Genomic DNA, 22765 nt, shown 5'->3' on the forward strand with positions numbered 1-22765 from the left:
TCTATGGAGGGTCAAATGAAGCGCATCCCTTCAGGCTGTGGCTTCAGATAAGTCCTCAGGCTTTGGAGAAGGCGCAGAAGAAAAGGATAGGTGAGTAGACAGCAGGTGGCGGGATCTCAGAGCCCAGCCTTTTTACTTGGATTCATTACCTCCTCCCAAGGAAATGAAGGTTCAGGAATGTGCAGTCACATCTTGAAATACAGCTAGTGAGCAGAGACACTGCTATGCCAAATGAGCTCTACTGGACACACAGATCTGAGGTCTCCTACCACACTGATTACTCTCCTTTTAAAAGGCCAGATCTAACTGCTCTTTTCTTAAAGCCAGAAGGAATAAAATCAGCTTAATGAAATCCCCATTGGATTACAGCAGCATTTTCCTATAAATCTGCAGTGGACTCTGGAAGCATGTCTCTACCTGGACCAGGCCAGGCAGTGCTTTCCATTTATCAGTGCCCCAATGTATTTTGGGACTGTTAAGGTTGGTAAAACAACAGGAACAACAAAGGCTCATTCTGAGGATTTCTCCACTTTGGAGAATTCATGGAAATGTAAGAATCAGAGGTCACTCTGTCCCTCTGGACAGAGCTGAAGAAAGCAGTCCAATTGAGCTGCTCTTCCAGGAAATCAGAGGTGGATGTGGGGAGAACTCATGCCATTCTCTTAGCCCACTGCCTAATGGGTGCTAGGTCAAGGCTATTTCCTATCTCCAGGATGTCCTCTGCTCTATCCTACAGCAACCAAGACTGGGATTGACATATATACACTACTGGGTAAATAATAGGTTCTAATATACACACATATACACTATTTTGTAAAAAATAGGTTCTAATGAGAACCTACTGTATAGCATAGGGAACTCTACTCAATGCTCTGTGCTAACAAAGAGGGGATATGTGTATACATATAACTGATTCACTTTGCTGTACAGCAGGAACTAACACAATAGCAGGTCAAGAATATCCCTGCAATGCAGGAGACACAGGAGATGCAGGTTGGATCCCTGGGTCGGGAAGATCCGCTGGAGGAGGAAATGGCTACCCACTCCAGTATTCTTGCCTGAGAAATCCCATAAACGGAGGAGCCTGGCAGACTACAGTCCAAAGAGTTGCAAAGAGTTGAGCACAGAGACTAAATAAATTGTAAAGCAACTAAACCCCAATTAAAAAAAAAATCTCCTTGTGTCCTTCCTCTGCTTAAATCCTTCAGTGCTTTCCTTTAGCTTCTTTAGGATAAAGACAGAATTCTTGATCATGGCCCCCAAGTGGGATTTCCCGCTGCCTCCTACCCATCAGCAGCTACACCCCTCTCCAAGCCCCCCTTGCATGTCACGCTCTACAAGTCCATCCTGCCTCCTGCCATCGGAGAGTTCTCTAAGGCTACTCTCTGCCTGGGATACTCTTCCTCGCACCTTGTCCTCATGAAACTTTACCCGTCTTGAGGCAGATTCAAGCTTCTTCACTTTCCCCTAAGCAGCTCAAGTCCCTCTGATAAGCATTCTCATGGAATCCTGAGCCTTTCTTTCTCACATACAGTGTAGATGGGGTGTGATTATTTTACTCTCTGTGTGATTACACACTCTCTGTGTGATTATCATAATCATACACTCTCTGTGTGATTATTTTACTTTATTTACACTCCAAACAGAGTGTAAGCTTCCTGAATTGGGGCATGATTCTGCATTTCTATCCTATCCCGGATGCTTTGCATAGCAGAGGGTACACAGGAGGTCCTAAAACGACGGAATCAATGAATGAACAGCCCTGAGCTCACAAAATAAGGACAGGGTGAGAGACTGGACAGACTGTGCATTTACCCTTTGTTCTCTCATTGTTCAAGTTCAGCAGGTTCTACTGCTGTAATTCTCCATTTTCCAGCCAGCATTGTACGCAATAACTTTATTAAGGTCAAAGAGATATCACATACAGATTTATCCAACAGGATCCAGAAACAGTTTACAGATATCATCTAAGACACATGGCTCTTTTGGACTAAAATGTTTCCAACATCACAGATCACACAATGAGTTTATATATCGATAACGACTTTTATCTGGAGATACAGATGCTCAGCTTGCCTTCACTGTGGGGCCTTGGTGTTTCTATTGAGTTAAAACAAAGAGGCAAAGATTGATAATGAATACATCCTGGGGAATATTTAATGAGATGACAGACTGCTTCATGGAAGTCATTTTTAATTTATGGGTAACATACAAATCAGACTTTGTAAGTTGAGCTGAGACTTGAGAATTTTTAGTAATTGGATCTAGGACTTAATTAACTTTACAAATAAATAGGATTTAAACATTTAGCTGGTGGTGTACGTTCTCCAGAATATCCTTGATAAACTAATATGTCAGCACAATATCTTGACTGCGGTGTCTGACACTCACATCTCCATCATTCTAATGAAACAACACTCCACCAACACTCACAGCTATTGGGCCCATTATTCATGGCCCATAGGATAAAAGCCACAAAACACCATAGAAAGTTACAAGAATGTAAATAGTTAGCTAACTAAATAGAATAAATATCAGGCAATTACCATCTACAACACTGAATATCTACTAATCAGGGAGGAAAAAAACTCCAAACCTTACTCACAATGCATTCAGGGTTAGATAAACCCAGAGAGACAAACCTGCAAACACACAAAGTAGTGAATATATTTCTTTAAATGTTCATTTAACAAACTCGTGATGCAAACTGGAAAATTTTCATACAGTTCAAATGTTCATTTTGTGAGAAAATGCTTTCATGCACTAAATCATATGAGCACTGATTCATCAAATTAAAAAAAAATACAGAGTAATTGTCTGAAACCAATACTTAGAGACTTCACAATCCTACAGAGCCTGTAACTAAAAAATAATAATACATGCACATTGTGATGTGTCAAATTGTCTTAGAGACATCATTAAAACGTCTTTCACATCAAAAAGCATAAGAAAATTCAATGTTATTTAATTTACTTTATGCATATTACATACTAGAGACTTTAAGCTATAAAATGGTTCCACTATCTCAACACGCATACAAAACAACCATAAAAGTATGTGTATATAACAAGGTACTCTCCAATTAGCCATCTGTAATGAATAATATATCTCCTCATGTCATCTTTAAGTACCATTTATCATGACCCAGGCCTTTCTGCTTTAATGAGGATGACAGATCTCTTATTTACATTCAATACTCTCCACATTAATAATTGATGGAAACCCTTAAAAAATTCTCCTGCCACTGACATAGAATGGGGAGAAACGATCTTCGGAAGAATGCCAAAACTACCCTGTTACATCTGATTGGTAAAAGAAGCAGGGCCAGCAGACTGTTGGCCAAATTCATCCGAGGATGGCCCCAAACTCGCCTGCTGGTTGTACCCACTGCTCGACCCATAGCTGTCTTGGTTGTACCCGCCTTGGTTGTAGCTACTGGAGTGCTTCTCCATGGGGTCTGAAAGATATCTCTGGCTTGAGGAATGCCAGCCGGTCTCCTTGAAAACAAACCAGATGTTTCCAGCCCAGAGGATAAAGTTCAAGAATCCAAAGACCTGAAGGAGGATCAAAGCAAGTGAGTGGACAGACTGGAGAGAAAGCTCAGAAAAATCTCAATTTCAGAAAAATCCTTCAAACGCAAAAGGTCACTTTTCACCTCCGTGCAGAGGCTTCTTCTAGTTTCTGGTGTGAAGTCACTGTTACATTTAGAATATATGACTTTTCATGAAGGCTTACTATGTGTTACGCAGACAGAGGATGAGATGGTTGGATGGCATCACTGACTCTGTGGACATGAGTGTGAGCAAACTTTATGAGATAGTGAAGGACAGGGAAGCCTGGCATGCTGCAGTCCATGGGGTCACAAAGAGTTGGACACAACTTAGTGAGTGAATAACAACAACAGAAGGGCTTTATGTGTATCTATTCATTTAGTCATGGAAGGTGCTATTACACTCATATTAAAGATGTGAAAACAGGTTCAGCAAAGATAAGGAGCTTATTTATGGCCACATGACTGGTTAGTAGCAGACCTGGGATAAGCCCTGTTCCACCTGACTCCACAGTCTGAGCCTCTACTTAATCCACCATCTCCCCAAATGAGGTAACCCTCATGGTGTAAAATATCTTTAGGAGACGTGGGGTTATTTTCATTTTAATGATCAATCATTAACTTATAAGGTTACTCACTTTAATGCTAGAGATACTACTTTCCCATTTATTGAAGTGACAGAAATAAAATGGGTCAACTTAAAAAGGATGGAGGAAGCAATGGTATAGGTGGTGCACAGACAAGCACACGCATGGTAGTGTACACAGAGGTTGTGCTTCTTTGAATAGTTGTATATTCTGTGCCTCAGAATGCCCAAACAGTACTCTGAAGTCCAGGTTTCAGAGAAGTATGAAATGTTTTCTCAACAACTGAATGTGAGACTTGGCTATGGAAACTCCTCTCACTCTCCAGAAGCATGTCCTTGGTGAGCCAGAGGACTGGGTGTCAATTCCCTGGGCCCTAAGTGTTTTATGGAAACTGAGCTGTTCGCTACTGTAAGAGGCCCAAAGAGAACAGTTGTTTTGCAGCCTCTTCCAAAGTGGATCAGTTGACTGCGAATTAAGCACAGCCAGTTTTAGCAGCCCCCTCTTAGAGACGGACAATGAGAATGTGTGACACAAAACTGTGATAACATTGCAGTATATTGAGTAGTCACTCCAGCAGGATGCTGACCAATCAGAATGAACTTGGGCAGCAGTCACAGCTCTGGAGTGGGCTTCTAGAAGTTCCTTGCTGTGTCAAAATAATTTATCCCTTAATTGCTGACCTGGGGATGGGAGTGGCGGGTTAGGGAGTCAAGATGAGGGATCCTGGGAGCTTGGAACACCAGCTCCAAGCTTCTCGATTTTAGCAGCAGGTGGATCAGGGCATATTATCTGAATCTCAGCCTTGGAGCTATCCCTTCCAGTTTCAGAATCTGAATGGCCTGGGCTCTACAACTTTTTGCTTTATGACTTTGGACAAGGCAGTTAGCCTCTGAACTTCAGCATTTATAAAATTCTATGAAATGAAGACAATTATTCCTTCCTTGGTGAACAGCTGTGAGGATCAAATAGGGCATGTGTAAAGCAGCTAGACAGTGCTGGACACTGATCTGTAAATTATACTTTGAATTACTTTCTAAAATATTTCCATGAATTGTATTCATTTGACTTTTCCTGAGACATAAACTGAAGCAGGATTTCTGATAGTGAGGCCACGTTCTTGAGGTGTCAAGATCAAAACTGAGCATCTAGGGACTTCTCTGGCAGTCCAGTAGTTAGGACTCCTCATTTCCAGTGCTTCCACTACAGGGGGTTGTGGGTTCGATTCCTGGTCAGGGAACGAAGATCCCAAGTGCTGTGTGGCATGGCCAAAAATGAAATAAAATAAACTGATAGCACTATTTTAAAAATATGATTAGACAGTCAAACCTTAAAAAACAAAACAAAACAAAAGACATCACTAGACTCCTAAAAGATCTCACTGAAAATCAGTTTATCCAGACTTCCTTACTTTCCTCTCACCCTCTCACCCTCCTCCCCTCCCTCCATCTCTCTCCCCATCCCATCCTTTTTTTCTTCCTTTAATGCTAACTGAGATTTATTTAAAATTGCGTGCCATGCTCTAGGCTCCTTGCTAAGGGAGATACAAAACATAAATAAGGTACTTATATCAAAATGAATTAGGTAATCACTGACACAACTCTAATTTACACACAGGACCTTTTAACCATGTGTACAATAACTAGGGTATTTTCCCTCAAGGGGGAGAGCTTGATTAAATTACACCTCTGAAAGTATAGGTTGATATGAGTAGAAAAACCTATCGTGGAATCTTTTCAGATATGAAGGGATGGTTCTACCCAGGACTATACTTTTATCTGTTTTCTATTCCTTGATCGCTCCCTTTCCCCTGATGCTACTTCATTTCTGAAAAAGGGATGCTTGAAAAGAACCTAAAAATCAGGGGAATGCAACTTTAAAATAAGAATGTAAACAAGCCGTTGCCATGGGCCTATTTAAGGAGTGGTGATGTCTTACTCTTACGTCATAGAGGCAGACATCTATCGCTATTGTAATAGGTGTCTTACTCTTTTGTCATCACAGAGGTATCACAGACTTCTTGGCTGGCACATTTTAGGGGCACATGGGCCCTTGAATCTTTCCTTGCCATTTTGTTGCAACTGAAATCAGAGTCAGTATTTTTATTCTAGCCTAGATGTGGGACAACAGAAAGAGAGGCTGAAAGGGACAGTACATAGTATGAGAAAGAATGCGAGAGGACATTTAGATGATCTGAGAAGATGTATCAAGACTGCATTGGTGGAGAAACAGAAGGAGAAATTATGGATGATTTGTCACTTTCTGTTACTTGCAACCCAATCATTACATATAGACACTGGTCCCAGAATTTGGCTACAAAGAACAGACTTTACAGATAAGGAGATTGTTTTGTTTTAGCCGTTTAGGTGGAGTTTTCTGCCATTAGGAACTGGAGGACACTGACATGGATCCATAACTTACAACAGCACCAGACCCACCCCTCCACACACATGACATGATTTGCTTTCCATCTATTCTTCTTTTGGTTTTTAAGACATATGTCACACTGTTTCTCATTCAAAACTTCCAACGCCTTGTTGGAAGAGACATCAGAAGCGGGATTGAATGGACTATGGAGGATGTCATCATTTATTAAAAGAACTAACAAACATACTGAACGATTTCATCTTTGCTCTCTTAGATTCCGAGATCAGGGTTATAATAATTTTCATTAAGTACTGCCTGTAAACAAACTATAGAAGCAGTAGAGTATATTTTAATGTATACCTCAAAGTATTCATCGACAGGTGTGGCTAGAAATAAGTAAAAATTACTGTGAGATCCTAATACATAGTTTATTTCAATGTTATTATCTTATTACTAAGGCAAGATTTACAGTCAAAACAGCAGCAGCTGATGAGCCAATCTATTTCCCTTTTCATATGCCTTCTTAAATTCCAGAAAGCTGTAGAAACATAAGTTAACCTTGAAGGAAAGATAATTATTTTTTAAAGGTTGCTAAAGAATGTCGATCCTTCATTGAACACTGCTGGCTCTTCTATTCTTTGGTAACGACTACTTTTTGCTGCCATTATAGCTTCTGTCTCTCAGATATAGTTTCCTTCTTTGGAATAACACAAATTTTTACACTCATGAAATAAGAATCCAATTTAGTGGCTCTGCTATCTGTCAGATGTCCTGTCTCCCGGTAAGAGTTACATATTTGATGATAATACTGGACTTCGTTCAACTAATATAGCTCTGCTTTTCTGAAGTTATCAAGCAACTAAACCAAGAGCATGGAGAAGATTAAAAAATTACCATAACTATTACAGATATGTTTTATTCTATGATTTCTATCTGTACCCTACTGTGTCTGTGTATTTTTCTCTAGACAATCAACTGGGTATATTCTATGTGTGGCTTGAACGATGTTTTTTCCCCAGGAAACCTCTAAGCTATCAAATATTCTTTTTAACTTCTGGCAGACTTTAGTCTTAAAGTTCAGATTTTATATCTGCTTCTGCCTTAGAATTCTGACTTGACCGTCATCCAAGCAAAAGCTGCCCAAACCTGCTGGGATCTTGTTAAGAACTCTGTAATTGGACACATTAAAGTCTATGGGTTCTGACAATAGAAAACTTGAAGGCCAAAGGATCATCTAGCTCATAGAGTGAACTATCACCTTTTAGACTGGACTTCATTCAGAGGCAAAACATTTCCCAGATGACTCCTGGGACACTTTTCTGATTCCCATGATTGGCAAACAAAGATCTGAGAGGGAAACATACCACAGAAGTGTTTAGGCTGGACATCACAGGACTGTGGACAGCTGTGCATTTGTTGGATGGCTGTTTGCAAGCTGACATCAGTAACAATACTTCTTTGGGATCTGTAGCGACCTTGACATCAGACAGTCCTTTTGCCCAAGCTGATGAACCCACCAACCACAAGAACGAAAAGACTACAGTGACGATGAAGTCCTACAGGAACAAACAGAAAGATAAAATAGGAAGAGAAAAGTGAGTTCTAGAAACAAATCAATTGGTTTGCCTTTTGAAAAATTCCAAGATCCCATAGCATTGGAACCATTTTGAAAAATGAATAATAGTTTTGTGATATTAATTTTTATTTCTAGAAAATAAACAATAATAGTAACATTAATGAATGATTACTGTGTTTCTGATGATGGGGGGGCTACTTGTCATAACCTTCCTTGTAACCTTTCCTCTCTAAAGAGGGTGGGACTGGGAGGCATTCCCAAGACTTCAGCATATCATGTTCTAACATAAGATAATTGTTCAGATTTACTGTATTTACGTTTGACTGCTAGAAAGATGTTGCATCCGATTTACCTAGATAACAAAACACTGATCTGGAAAGGAAAATAGTATATTTAATATAGCAACAGGAATTATTTTAAATGATAAATGCCTCAAGTAGAAAACCTGTTTCTTTCCTATCTGAGGCCATGGTGATATCACTTACTCTGGTTAACCTTCCCTCATGCTGTGACTGAATTACTTTCATCAAGATCCTAAGGAGCACTTACACTCTAAAGATGCTGTTGTGGATATTTGTTAGGTGTGACTTTTGGAGAGGGCCCACTGCTAAGACTGAATCTTCTGAACAACTGGTCTCTTTCCATCCAGGGGTCATTGTAAATTATGTAACTCACCAATTGACCATTTCATGTTGCCTTTAGAAAACTTAGGGCCAATTTGTTACCCACTTATAATGTGCTTTTTTTTTATTTTAATAAAGCCTGGCTATTTTAACCCTATTCTGAACTGTGTTTTATATACCTATCCTGCCTTTCCTGTCTTCTTTCCTTCTCATTTTTAATTAATTTCATCCTGAGTTTCGTATGTCCTTTTAAGTCATTTGAAGTTGTTTCTGGAAAGAGATGGGGGTATAAAACAAAAAGGCAAACAAATACAGTATCTATAGCTGTTTCAAATCAGAAAGAACATTTGGAATAGAGAAACCCAAGTGTTGGGGTTTGAATTAGAAATTGGAGGAATGGTTATAAATAAATAAGCCAGATTGACTGTATCAAATACAACTTTCTATTCATGTTCAATCTGGTACCTTTATTCAATTACTCCTCCATTTATTCAGACAATAATTTTTGAGCAATGCACCAGGTCTTACAAGGGTTTACAAATGTAAAATATGGACTTTGCTCTCTTGAGATTACATATTTATTAGTGGTCATAGATACTCTGTAATTCTAAGACAGTAGCTGGCATTATGCTCATCATAAATAGAAATAGAGTTTTCTTGGAGTATAATTGCTTTACAATGCTGTGTTAGTTTCTGGTGTACAATGAAGTGAATCAGCCATATGTATGCATATATTCCATCCCTCTTGAACCTCCTACCCCCATCTCATCCCACCAGTCTAGGTCATCACAGAGCACCGAGTTGAGCTCCCTGTGCTATGCAAGAAACAGACTTTTAAGAAGGCTTTTAGGATGGGGAAATGCTAAAGAACAGAGTCATGTGAAAACTCACAGTTGGAAATTGAAGAAAATAATAAAGTTTTTAGACTTATGTATTAAAATAACAGTAATACCACCTAAAATTTACTGAGCACTTATCATGTGATTCCAAGTTTACATGTATTAATTACAAGTGTACATGTATCAATTCATTTAATCCTGACAACAGACCTATGAAATAGATGTTAATTCTGTCCTCATTTTACAGTTGAGGAAACTGGGGCCCAAAAAGTTAAATAAAATTCTCAGAGTCAAGAGTTAGTAAGTGGGGGAGCCAGGATTGGCTACCTGAACAATTCTGATTCTATGCACATACCTCTTGTGTTATCGTTCAACATTTCATTCAAAGCAAATTACCCTTTTTACATAAATATGGTTATCTTAGAAGGAAATTACATGTGTACAATAAATGTTAAACCAACCAACTTGTTATAGATAGAAGAAAACTGCAAACATAAAGGCTATATAGTGAAAATACTTTAAATTCTAGCTGCGGATGTTTGCACAAGGCTTTGGGGTCTAGGATCTCTGTTAAAAAGGAGATTCATGAGTGTTAAAAGGATATTAAAGAAATACTAGCATGACCTAATTAGAAGGCTTACACTAAATATGGAGCAACTTTTCACTCATCTTACTTAATATCATGTTAATGGTCCACCTAAAATAACCTTCTGTGCCAGGAGAGGTAAATGCCTTGTACTTGAGAAGTGACTTTCTTGTGATGGTGCAGGCGAGGACCCAGTTTTTACAAATGCTACACCTCCTTTGTCTAACAGAGATTAAAGTATGCATGGAAGAAACTCAAGACATAAATTTGTAACATTTATCATTAAGTTACCAGGATGCACATAAAAAGTACCTTCTGCTAGCTTTGCTTGTGCTATTTCCTCTCATAGAAAGGAGAGGCCTGCCATTCAAAAGGTGCTTTAATGTTTTCCCCAAACTCTCAGTGTATGTATGTGGCCCCCATAAGACCCCAAAATGTAGCCAGAGCAGACATTACTAGCTCCCTACTGTAGATGCAGAAACTGTGACCATGAAGGCTGAATGATGTGCCCATGGTCCATTAAATGGTTTATAAACTTTGCTCTGAGCTACTGGTCTCACTGTTCCAAAAGAACGTGGACACGCTATGTGGTTGTGGTTCTGCAGTATGTGTTAAGAATCTGCTCAATGATCCAAGAAAACAGCTTCCTCAGCAGAGGGAGCAGCCTGGCTTCATGCTGCCTGGGTGGTTTGTTTCCATTTTGTTGGTTGGGTGTGTTTTTGTTGCCCCCAGTTCTCCTAATTTACTGTTAGCATGCTCATTTTTACTTGAATGTAATTTAATATATTAAAGATGCTTGTCCTGGATCAGTCTGGGGAATACAAGAGGGAGTCATCTTTGGTGACAGAATACTTGGTATTTTAGAACCAGGTAAACCTGTCTGGTGGGTCAGTGGTAAAGAATCCTCCTGCAACACAGAAAATGTAGGTTTGAACCCTGGGTTTGGAAGATCCCCTGCAGAAGGAAATGGCAACTCACTCCAGTATTCCTGCCTGGAGAATGCCAAGGACAGAGGAGCCTGGCAGGCTAAAGTCGGTGGGGTCGCAAAGAGTTGGACATGACTTAGGGACTAAACAACAATCAACAACAAAAACCTATCTCCATTTCTCCCTGATGATGTTACACTGCAGCTCCACTGGATATTGGTAAACATAGTCAATTTCACATTTCTATTAGCAAATATTCACAATATGTCAACTCCAATGACATAATTATCTATCCTATTTGATAGCATTGCTCTTTTTACCATGGCTGACACCTACATCGAGAGTCTACACTAGAAACTGGGCAATCCAGTGAGTCACCCTCATCCTCAGTGTAGCTGGATTCACTTTTCTAAGTCAGCTTTCAGGAGTCCCAGGATGAAGCTGTGAATTAGGAAAGACAAAAATCAAACAGCATGAGAGAAGCTCCGTTCAGGGAAGAGCTTTGGACTTGTCTTTGAAGACAGAATTGCTGAGCAGTGGGCTGAATGGGATAACCTTCTGTTCTCTCACAGGTTTATTTCATTATTTCATTTGAAACACTAATAAAAATGACATCTAACTTCTGGAGAATGTCTAGTTTTTAACATGCTATGGCAGAAGACGCTTGTGGCTCAGCTGGTGAAGAATCTGCCTGCAATGTGGGAGACCTGGGTTCGATCCCGGGGTGGGAAGATTCCCTGAAGAAGGGAAAGGCTACCCACTCCAGCATTCTGGCCTGGAGAATTCCATGGACTGTATAGTTCATGGGGTCACAAAGAGTTGGACACAACTGAGCGACTTTCATTCATGGCAGAAGATCATTTGATCTTCATAATCACTGAGTGATGGTGAAGATAATTATACCCATTTATAGATCTAGGGAGGTTAAATGATGTGTCCAAATTGTCATAAGTAACTGAGATTTGAATCTGGGCTCCATGAAAGTGAGTAGCTTTCCATTATGCCCAGCTGTTCTGAAGTTTGGGCTACCTAATTGTGGGAACACAGATACAGCAAGAAATCACTAAGTTACAAAGAAAAAAAAGATTCCTCCTTCACAATTCTCTTTCTATATGGATAGTAAAGGAGAAAGTCTCAGATGGCTGCTAATATGTGACTAATACCTATTTAATAAACTTAATATCCACCTATCAAAGAAAATCAGCCCCAGGCTCAGAGCCTTCAGGCAAACAATGGTACCTGGCTGGAATACAGTACTCTTTATTTTCCATTGATTCATTTCTGGGTTTACCTTCTAATTATGTCAAATAACACTAGACTTCTATATTCAGGAGTGGTACAGAGTTTTCTTCAAAAATAGATTTTACTGAAGTTAAAAAATAATTTAATTTAAAGAACAACAGTAAATAACTTATGGCCCACATGACAGAGGCAGGGCAGAGAATGCCCGAGGTTTTGAAAGAACTGTCTGGCCCCATCCTGGGCTGGAAACACTGAGATTCTAACCCAGTGCTGTCTCATAGAAATAGAACGTGAGCCAGAGTTGGGAGTCACATATGTAATTTTATGTTTAATAGTGACCATATTTTTTTTTTAAAGCAAAAAAAGATTGGTGAAATTAAAAGATTGCTGAATACATTATATGTATTAATATTATATAGCTCAATATTTAAAAATACTATTATTTCATATATTATAAAATTATAGATAAGACATTTTACTTTTTTTGGTATTAAGTCTTTGAAATCTGGTGTATAATGGATACCTACAGTACATCTTACTTTGGTGTCAGCCACATTTCAAGTGTTCAACAGTCAATGTGCAATGGGACAGTTTAACTCCAGTCTACAATTAACAAGTGGAAGCACATTTACATTCAGGCTCCACTGATAGTGATGCCTTTTGTCTTGTTTTGGGTCACTGATGTCACAATTTTTCTTGGAACTTGAGCCTGAGATGGCACTGGAAGCCATTTTTTAGCTTAGCTTTTACAAGGCCAGCATGCCTTTTGCATCTGTCCTGGCCTGTAGGATTTCTTACATGGATTGATATGACGGTCTGAAACATTGGCTCAGTGGTCTGCTGGAGGGCTGAAGGCAGACCAATGACCAAAGGGAGCCTTAGGGTTTTGATACTGGCAGTCAAGGGAAGAGATGGACCATGGGAACAGCCCTGCCAAATGGGAGCTACGTTTCAGCTTCACTGTAGGGGCAAAGTTTGATGTGACCCTTCTATTCTCAAGACATGCGCCAAGATGGTAGCTGGTGAAATGGGATGACACAAGGAGTCCCATTTTATAGATGGGATTATATTACTTAAGCCCAGCTTGAAAGATGCAGAGCCAAGATTCAGACCCAAGGAGTTTGGCTCCAGAATCTATGTTCCTAATCTATTATAAAAGCACTCTGTTGCTTTTAAAGGCCAATGATTTTATTGACTCATAATAAAAATTAAGTTGCAGCATGTGGAAAATCCTGAAAGAGATGGGAATACCAGACCACCTGACCTGCCTCTTGAGAAACCTGTATGCAGGTCAGGAAGCAACAGTTAGAACTGGACATGGAACAACAGACTTGTTCCAAATAGGAAAAGGAGTACGTCAAGGCTGTATATTGTCACCCTGCTTATTTAACTTCTATGCAGAGTACATCATGAAAAATGCTGGGCTGGAAGAAACACAAGCTGGAATCAAGATTGCTGGGAGAAATATCAATAACCTCAGATATGCAGATGACACCACCCTTAAGGCAGAAAGTGAAGAACTAAAAAGCCTCTTGATGAAAATGAAAGAGGAAAGTGAAAAAGTTTGCTTAAAGCTCAACATTCAGAAAACTAAGATCATGGCATCTGGTCCCATCACTTCATGGGAAAAAGATGGGAAACAGTGGAAACAGTGTCAGACTTTATTTTGGGGGGCTCCAAAATCACTGCAGATGGTGACTGCAGCCATGAAATTAGAAGACGCTTACTCCTTGGAAGGAAGGTTATGCCCAACCTAGATAGCATATTTAAAAGCAGAGACATTACTTTGCCAACAAAGGTCCGTCTAGTCAAGGCTATGGTTTTTCCAGTAGTCATGTATGGATGTGAGAGTTGGACTATAAAGAAAGCTGAGTGCCGAAGAATTGAGGCTTTTGAACTGTGGCGTTGGAGAAGACTCTTGAGAGTCCCTTGGACTGCAAGAAGATCCAACCAGTCCATCCTAAAGGAGATCAGTCCTGGGTGTTCACTGGAAGGACAGATGTTGAAGCTGAAACTCCAATACTTGGGCCACCTCATGTGAAGAGTTGACTCACTGGAAAAGACCCTAATGCTGGGAAGGATTGGGGGCAGGAGGAGAAGGGGACCACAGAGGATGAGATGGCTGGATGGCATCAGCAACTCGATGGACATGGGTTTCGGTAAACTCCGGGAGTTGGTGATAGACAGGGAGGCCTGGTGTGCTGCGATTCATGGGGTCGCAAAGAGTCGGACACGACTGACTGACAGAACTGAACTGAACTGATTCATACTTATGGTTATCATTTAGAGAGCAGTTACTATGTAACAGACACTGTGTATCCCATGTATAACTCATTTAGTTCTCATAATAACACTTCAAGGTGGCTATTATTGACTCCACTTGACAAATGAGAAAATTGAGGTTCAGAGAGATCAAGTAAGTTGCTGGAGATCTCACAGGCACTAAGTTGGCTAAGTTTTGCTTGTGACTATAGTTTGTTGAGCTTCAAAGTCTGTGTTTCTTACTGGAAGTTGAACCTCATTATATTTCAAACCAGCTTTGATGGGGGGCTCACCATGTGTCAGGCATGCTGTTGATGTGCTTCACATGTTTTACCTCAGTTCATTCTTACTACAACCTTATGAAGTAGCATCAGCTTTTCCATTTTACAGAAGCTTAGAGAAGGTAAGTAATTAGAGGAGTTGGGCCCCAAACTCAGATCTAACTCCAAATTCAATGGATTCATTCATTTGTCCATCATTTAACTTGTACTTTCTTCAAATCATCTGTTCAATACTTATTATTTTCCAACTCTGGGCTGGGTTCTGTTCTAAAAATGGAGTGTGTGTGTGTGTGTGTGTGTGTGTGTGTGTGTGGCACAGTCACGTCCGACTCTTTGTGGCCCTTTTCACTGTAGCCCGCCAGGCTCCACAACAGCTAAAGACCTGTTCTTGGCCCACCAGTGGTTTGAATCTTTGCCTGCTCTGCACTATCTGGGTTATTTTACATTACTACTGTGACAATACACTATCGCCACACTGTCAGCTAATCAGAACTGTGCAGAAAGAAAGCTGCAGAGGGTGGGGATGTTCTATTATGGAAGGTAGGTAACAATCAATCATCTGGTTCCATGTGTGAAGAATCTGGCTTATGCTGGAGAATCAGTGTAGGATTTCATTTCTTTTTCTCTTAAGTTAAATTTGATTATGATTGACATACTGCACTTTTCCAGTCTGTTCCCAGAGAACTTTATCCATTGATTTGTGGTTGCTCAGATGTGGAACTGAGGCTTCCTTCTTCTTCTTGTTTCAAAAGTTTCTTATGAAAAGAAAAAAAAATAAAAAATTAAAAAGATCTCCTGCACCCCTCCCTATAGCTCAGTCATAGAAAATTGATTTCATAATCTGGTTGTAAGAAGGAGGTGTTCTTGGCTGTTTGGCATTTTTGGAATGGAAACAAGGTCTTCAGTAGCTTGCTGCAATGCTGTTGTAAATCATATGCTAACAACACTCCTTACAACCTGCTCTGGTTTCCAATCGATTCAGCCTAAGCTTTTCATTACAAATAGCATGAACATTTCCGAACAAGTTAATAATAATATAAGAAAATTAACGACTGTTTTAAATAAATTACTAGAAATAATAGTAACATTACTAGTAATAGATGCTATTGATCTAGTGCCTACTGTAAGTCAGGCCCCATGCTAAGACCTTTACAAACATTATTCCACTTAATCTTTACCAAGGATTTGTGAGGTAGGTCTTATATATAGACTTTTACAGAAAAAAGTATCACCTAGTAGTACAGTCTACAGTCTTTGGAATCAGGTAGCCCTGGGTTCAAATCTCAACTCTTTCTAAGTAGCTCTGGGACCTTATTAAGCCTCAGTTTTCCCATCTGTAAAAAGGGACAACAGTGACATATATTTTCACAGGGTTTTTGTCAAGAGTAAATGAGTTAATTCAATAAAATGCTTTGCTCAGTACTCGACACACAGTAAGCCCTCAATGAATTTATACAAACATATTCTATATGTAATAATTGAATATGTAACAGTCTAGAAAAGTCCACTGGTATTATCCAGTGGGTTTTGATGGTCAAATAAATCAGGTGGTTCATTCACTTATTCAACAAATCTCTAGTAAGAACTGACTAGATGCCAGGTCTCAGGAATACAATAGTTAACAAAAACAGACATCATCCTAGTATCCATTCTTTTGGAGGAGAGAAAACTTACATAACCACAGAAGAATTTTAATTGATAATGATGATAATGGATTTTCAGGAAAGGGACCTGGTATTTTTAAAACAAACAAAAATGCATGTGGGGCATTGACCAGTTTAGCCAGGGACAAGGAAAGCTACACAGACCTGGTCATATCCAGAATTCTGCCAGGTTTGTCCCTTGGGTGGTTCTCAAAGCAGACTCATGTTGAATAATAAACACACTGTGAAATGACTTATCTGGAAGGCCTATGAATTGGCATGCAGAGGAAGCTTTGGGCTTCTCTCTACTACCTGCTTAATCCAGGCCCAAGAAGGATGCACAATGACACTGATCAGGACCAAGAGGAAAGTTGAAGTGTGAGGGAAAGAAGCTTGTTTATTGAGGACTTTGGGGACCCACATGTCTGCTGAGGCTATCAACTCTCTGCACTTGTAACTCTCTCCCTCTAAGAAAGCCAAGCAATAAAAAGAGTGAGACCTGGGGTAAAGAGATCTGAGATGGGTCTGTTTGTATATCTAAATGTTGGCAGAAGAGTAGTCCTGCCTGTCTGGACCCTTGCACTCTACAGGGTTATAAGCCTAGGGAAACAACCAGGGCTGTTACTGTTTCTAGGTGAGTTGCTAGCTTATGCAGAAAATGACACTCTTTCCAAATAGTTGGATACTGGTTTTGACACATCTACCAATAAGTACAGAAACAAGTAAGATGCCTAAGTCTTAGGCTGCAGATGAGGCAACTGTTGAAATCAATTTAGATGTCTTAAAAATAATTGGGAAAAATCACATCTGTAGAGTTAGTCAAGGATGAGTCTGGAAATTTGGAAATGATGCTTATTGAACATCTTGCCAAATTTTTAAAATAAATTTTTCTGTATTATCTAGCATTTCTAAAATATTTTTTGACCTGTCATTGAACTAGCTAGATGAAATTTGTCTAAGGTTTAGACAATTAACCACCAGTTTTGTTTACTTGACAATAAACATATGGGTACTGTAAACATTTCTGGAAAACAACAGATGTCAGGCAGCATATAGATGAGACATCTGGAGGAAACACAGTATATAGGAGATATGGCGGGAGGCTAGAAGTCAAGAGAAGCCATATTTGAACTTTACCACTCACGTGTACCCTGGGCTACAATGTTCTTACACTGTAGGAACAAAACTACTCCATCACAATTATACATATAAATGTATATACCATAGATGCCTCCCAGGTGGCACAGTGGTAAAGAATCTGCCTGCCAATGCAGGAGAGGCAAGAGGTATGGGTTCGATTCCTGGGTCAGGAATACCTCCTGGATGAAGGAATGGCTACCTACTCCAGTATTCTTGCCTGGAACATTCTATGGACAGAGAAGCCTGGTGGGCTACCGTCCATGTGGTAGCAAAGAGTCAGGCAAGACTGAATGACTGAGCATGCACGCACATAGATAGCTAGATCTCTCTCTCTCTATCTGTATGCATGCACACACACCACCCACACTTTTTAAAAAACAGATAACACACAACTACGTTTTTTCCTCCATACAATGACAAACAGTAGAGACATGAATATTTAAAATACCAGGCAATCCAAAGAAATTTCCTAATTGGTCTAAGTAAATTTAAGTTGCTCCCCCCCCCAACCTATATTTAAAAATGGATGCATTTTATAGAAAATCATTTCAAGTAAGCTACACTGAGAAACTGTGACAATAGACCTTTTAGGGGCCACTTTCTGAACCCTTCAGGTTCCTCTTTGAACTCTGCTCCGTGTTCTCTTGCTATCACTTTTCTTGAAGCTGGAAAGACGTGCATACCTTCCTTCTCCAGAATTACATAATGTTAAGAGTGGGAAGACACTGCCGACGAGATAAATCCAGGCTGTCAAATACTCCTTTGAAAACATAATCCTATTATTAACTTACTATTCTACACTACTGAAATTTCCAGATAGGACATGATATGCATGCCTGGAAATAATACAGTGAAGAAAACCTAATCACAGATTTAAAAATTCTCTAGGCTTCAGTGTTTACATCTGTAACATGGAAGAGGAGTGCCTGACTTACAAGATTGGTGTGAGGGTTATAAATACAAATGTTAATCATGGGGACTGCAGTAGTTTCACTGATGCATTAACAGTTGAGATAGTGACCTTGGATAAGAGGATGTAACCTTCAAGAGACATGGCCTGATTTTGTCATGATCAATGACAGTTGACAATGAGTATGACTTGCTTTTTTTTTTTTACTCTATATTCTGGTGTTCTTTTAAAAATAGATTCATCCTGTTGAGGTTAAATTCATATAGCCGAAATTTTTCGTTAATGCAGTCTAAACTTTGGGCCAGTGGTTCTTTGCCGGGAGAGCATCAAACCTATTTGGTAACATCCAGGAACGTGGGGGGGGGCGGGGCATTTCATCTGGTGAGAATGCATGATTGGAAAGAACTGGGATAATTGTGTTAAGACATGTAAGGCCATCTAAAGAAGTTCTGCCTGGAGAATGAGCCACTGCTATGATTGATGGACACGCTGGTCTTTGCTACATTCTCAGAAGGCACATAATACGAGCTATTTAAATTCTGTTCATATGTTGACCTCATTCACTGGAATGTAAGTTCCTTGGGGAGGAACAATCTTAACCACCTGTGTCCCAGTGCCTAGCCAAACGTCTGGCATGATTTCTCTTCTATATCCACTGAAGACAAGAAGACAGGGGCTTCACATTTGGCAGAGTGGAAATCATTCGGATTTCAAAAATCTCACAGTTCATAAATTATTTCAAAGGTATAAGAAACTCAAAACACTGGCTGCATATAAAAAATTAAATGACTGGAAGAAAGATTTGGGGGTTTGTTTTTTACTATTTTTCTTTATATCTATCCTCCTGTATACCCTTTTAAATAACTGAATTTGAAAACTTTTAGCATCATTTTAGAATAGGCATATTTTATTGGATTTGACCTTTGGCAACCGTGAGAAACTTTCTGTTTAGGGGAATGATTATGATTATATTTCACACTTCCCTCCCACCGACATTTTTCTTTTTTTTTGCAAGTGAGCAAGCGGTGTTAGCACAGTTAGGTTCATGAAAAGAGCTGCTATTTTTCAAGCATTCCTTCTGCCTTCCTAGAATTGAAGACCTATTATTCTGTCACATATCAACCCATCTGTCAGCCTGCAACAGATGGTTAAAACGAAGAACTTCTAAAATACCAGCGAGGAAATTATCCTGCACTTCACCATCCACAGCTTAAATTCAGCCTGACTTTAGAAAATTCCTTTGCCACTTGCCTGCTCATCATACAAAATGGAAGCTAAGGAAAATATTACATTTGCATTACAAATTAGAAGCCATTTCTTCAAAAGATGGTTACTGGATTCATCAATGTTGGCTTCACTGTGTCAGTTGGGAGGAAGACAGACCTGGATTCGAGTCTTGGTCATGCTGGTTCTCGGTTGCATAGCCTTTGGCTGATTATTTGCCCTTGTGGGTCTTTATTTCCTCAGCTGAAATAGTAGACAGTTAATGGCCTGTCTTAGGGAATTATTGTAAGAACTGAAAAAAGAATAACTAATTGGTGAGACAATATCATGCACAACTAGGTACCCAATAAATCACAGGTATTTTTACCACCGGTTCTTCCTTCTGCTCTTATCCTATTTCCCATAAGTTTATTCCAGATTGAAGAGTCTGTGTCTCTGGCAAGAAAGATTTGAGCAGGTGCCTCAGGACAGAAGGAAGGCAAACACGAGAAAGTGGCAAGGTGTAGATGAGCCTGAGAATGTGTCTGTGTGTCTGTCCACAATGTGTGCTACGTGCATAGTGTAACTTGTGGAAACACAGTGTTGTTTGGGGTGTGTCTGAGGAGAATGAAAAGGGAGATGCATGGAACTGAAATGTCATTGCCTTCTGCAGGAATCTCCGATCTTTTTGTAAACTTGAGGGGACCATGAACTTCTGCCCAAACCCTCCCTCAAAGAGTCATCATATATTTTCTTGGTTTTTGTTTTTTCCAGTCTGGAGGAAATAAATATTTGTGATTTGTGCCCTGTTGAGGCATAAATATTAATGGATCATAACTTATGTTTCTTGTTTTATTTAGCTGATTCTACTTATTTTTGTCAGTTCTGTCATATTCCCGACATGGAATTCTTAGAATGTAATACTTGAAGATTTTAGCAGCGGGAGTTTTGGAGAGGAGAGTTTCCCTTTTCCCTGGTGCTATTCTGTTCTAAGTGCCAATGTGTATGAGAAAAGAGCACACAAGACTGAAAGCTCTGAGAAGCAAGATGTGTCTGGGAGAAGGGCTTCTTCACCTGAGGTGCCGTGTATCACTTGGGCATCTAGCTGAACTGCAGATTCTGGTTCAGATGGTCTGGAGTAGGTCTGAGGGTCTGTTCTTGTAACAAGCTTTCATGTGGTACCAGGGCTGCTGGTCCAGAGACAAACTTTGAGAAGGAAGACCCTAGCCTGTGTGGAAATTTCCCCCATAAAAGCTTCCCAGTCCACTCCAGCATCCACTGCTCTCCACTCCTGCTCTCAAGGGCTTTCCCACACTATTTTGCACACATTGCCACCCTGTCGCATTTTCATGGGTAGGTCTCATTTTCCCAATTCGATTTTAAGATAACTTTCTTATTTTCTCTCTTCTAGCATTTATTAATTTCTATCTGGTAGGCACTGTGCTGAGTGTTAATCTCATTCAATTCTCAGTGATAAGGTAGGTACTATTATTCCCATCGGGCTTCCCAGGTGGCAAGAGTGGTAAAGAACTCACTTGCCAATGCAGGAGACATAAGAGAGACGTGGGTTCAACTTGGGTCGAAGAAGGTACCCTGGAGGAGGGCATGGCAACCCCCTCCATTATTCTTGTCTGGAGAATCCCAAGGACAGAGAAGTCTGGTGGGCTAAAGTCCATATGGCTGCAGAGTCAGATATGACTGAAGTGACTTAGCACAGCACAGCACACATTATTTCTATCAATTAGTAAGTGAGGCTATAGAGGCACAGTGAGGTGAATAAATCACCCAGTGTCACCCAGCAACCTCGGCTCCAGAGCCTGGACCCTCAATCATTATAGTTCTGCCTAGATTATGTCTTACTGAAACTGTTGAATATATTTTTATAACTACTGCTTCACCGAGTCCAGTGTTCTTTTTAATAGATGCAAGCAGAGAGAGCAAAATCTATTATACAAATAAAGAAGAAACACATATGCTCTTTTTCCCTTTTTTTCTCCCCACACTGACTGCTTAATGAAGCCTGTGGACCTGAGTATCAGGGGATTAGGACTAACATTATCAGACAAAAGTCCAATAATAGGCATTTAGCTAAAACTGCATATTATTAGAATCTGGTCTTGAGCAGTTAGCTATGTGGGCACCATTTGACCTGTAGTATATTAAAATCTGTTATAATGAGATCTCATTATATGCCATATTGTATCCTGTTGATGAGAGGAAGAAATGAGCTATTAAAAAAGTGAAGGTTCTACATAAGATATTCTTAGTCACAAAGAGGACCCTTTGCAGACAACGGTGCAGAAATTAGCTGAAGATATAATAATCTCATACCAGTTTGCAGAGCTGTCCCAAGTGCCACTCATAATATCATTTCTTTTTTAAAAGGAAAACCTCCTCTTCACTATTACAAAAATGAAACCAAACAGAGTCCTTTTTTTGAGCACAAAGAAGCTGCACTCTGTTTTAGAGGTAAGTATATGATGCCCTGGTTCCACATTTTCAGGAACCACCCTCATTCCATTTATACTCCATGGCAAACAGTATTGAACCTAGTGGAAAACTCTTGGTAAACAAACATTTTACAAGTACTTTGATTGATGATTTGGAGAGAGACTGAAAGGAAAATTACAGTACCTGTTAAAGTAACTATGTGCAGCTGAAGGTAAAGAGAAATTCATAGTTGCAATACTAACTTTTTAAAATGCGTTGGAAATATGATAGTTGAATCATGCACAACTGGAGATGAGGTCTAAGGTTTTTTTCTGTAATAAGAAAATCACCAAGAGTAGAAATAATCTTTGATAAACCTTTCAAGTCTCCCACACTGAGCAGTGTCCTCGCTGCTGTGTATGCATAAGATTGTGGGCTTGTGTTTGGCGGGCATGTATGAAACATGTGAGCCCTGGAATTGCTTCAGTTCAGGGAGAAGCTCTCACTGAGGACCAGGAGGGAGTGAGGTGCAGTATATTGCTGTGTTGATGTTTTCTGGTTGAAAGGCAGACTAAGTGTCTACAGGTTGGAAATGTTCTATGT

General features: G+C 39.7%; 1 protein-coding gene across 2 annotated transcripts in view; it reads right to left on the bottom strand.

The window, feature by feature from the left end:
• Positions 1 to 22765, bottom strand: part of SYNPR (synaptoporin) — a 314626-nt gene that overhangs the window by 10451 nt on the left and 281410 nt on the right. Inside the window, exons 5-6 of one of the 2 annotated variants that reach the window (XM_081524531.1) lie at positions 7866 to 8057; positions 1883 to 3554 (exon numbers count right to left, since the gene is read on the bottom strand). In XM_081524531.1, the coding sequence (XP_081380657.1) occupies positions 3297 to 3554; positions 7866 to 8057 (450 nt within the window). In that variant the 3' untranslated portion in view covers positions 1883 to 3296. Of the gene's footprint in view, positions 1 to 1882; positions 3555 to 7865; positions 8058 to 22765 lie in introns of those variants that run through there. The other variant, XR_014063914.1, reaches the window with a different exon arrangement.

Source organism: Giraffa tippelskirchi, chromosome 9, assembly GCF_054371585.1.
Source record: "Giraffa tippelskirchi isolate mGirTip1 chromosome 9, T2T-mGirTip1v1.2.pri, whole genome shotgun sequence".
Classification (NCBI taxonomy): Eukaryota; Metazoa; Chordata; class Mammalia; order Artiodactyla; family Giraffidae; genus Giraffa; species Giraffa tippelskirchi.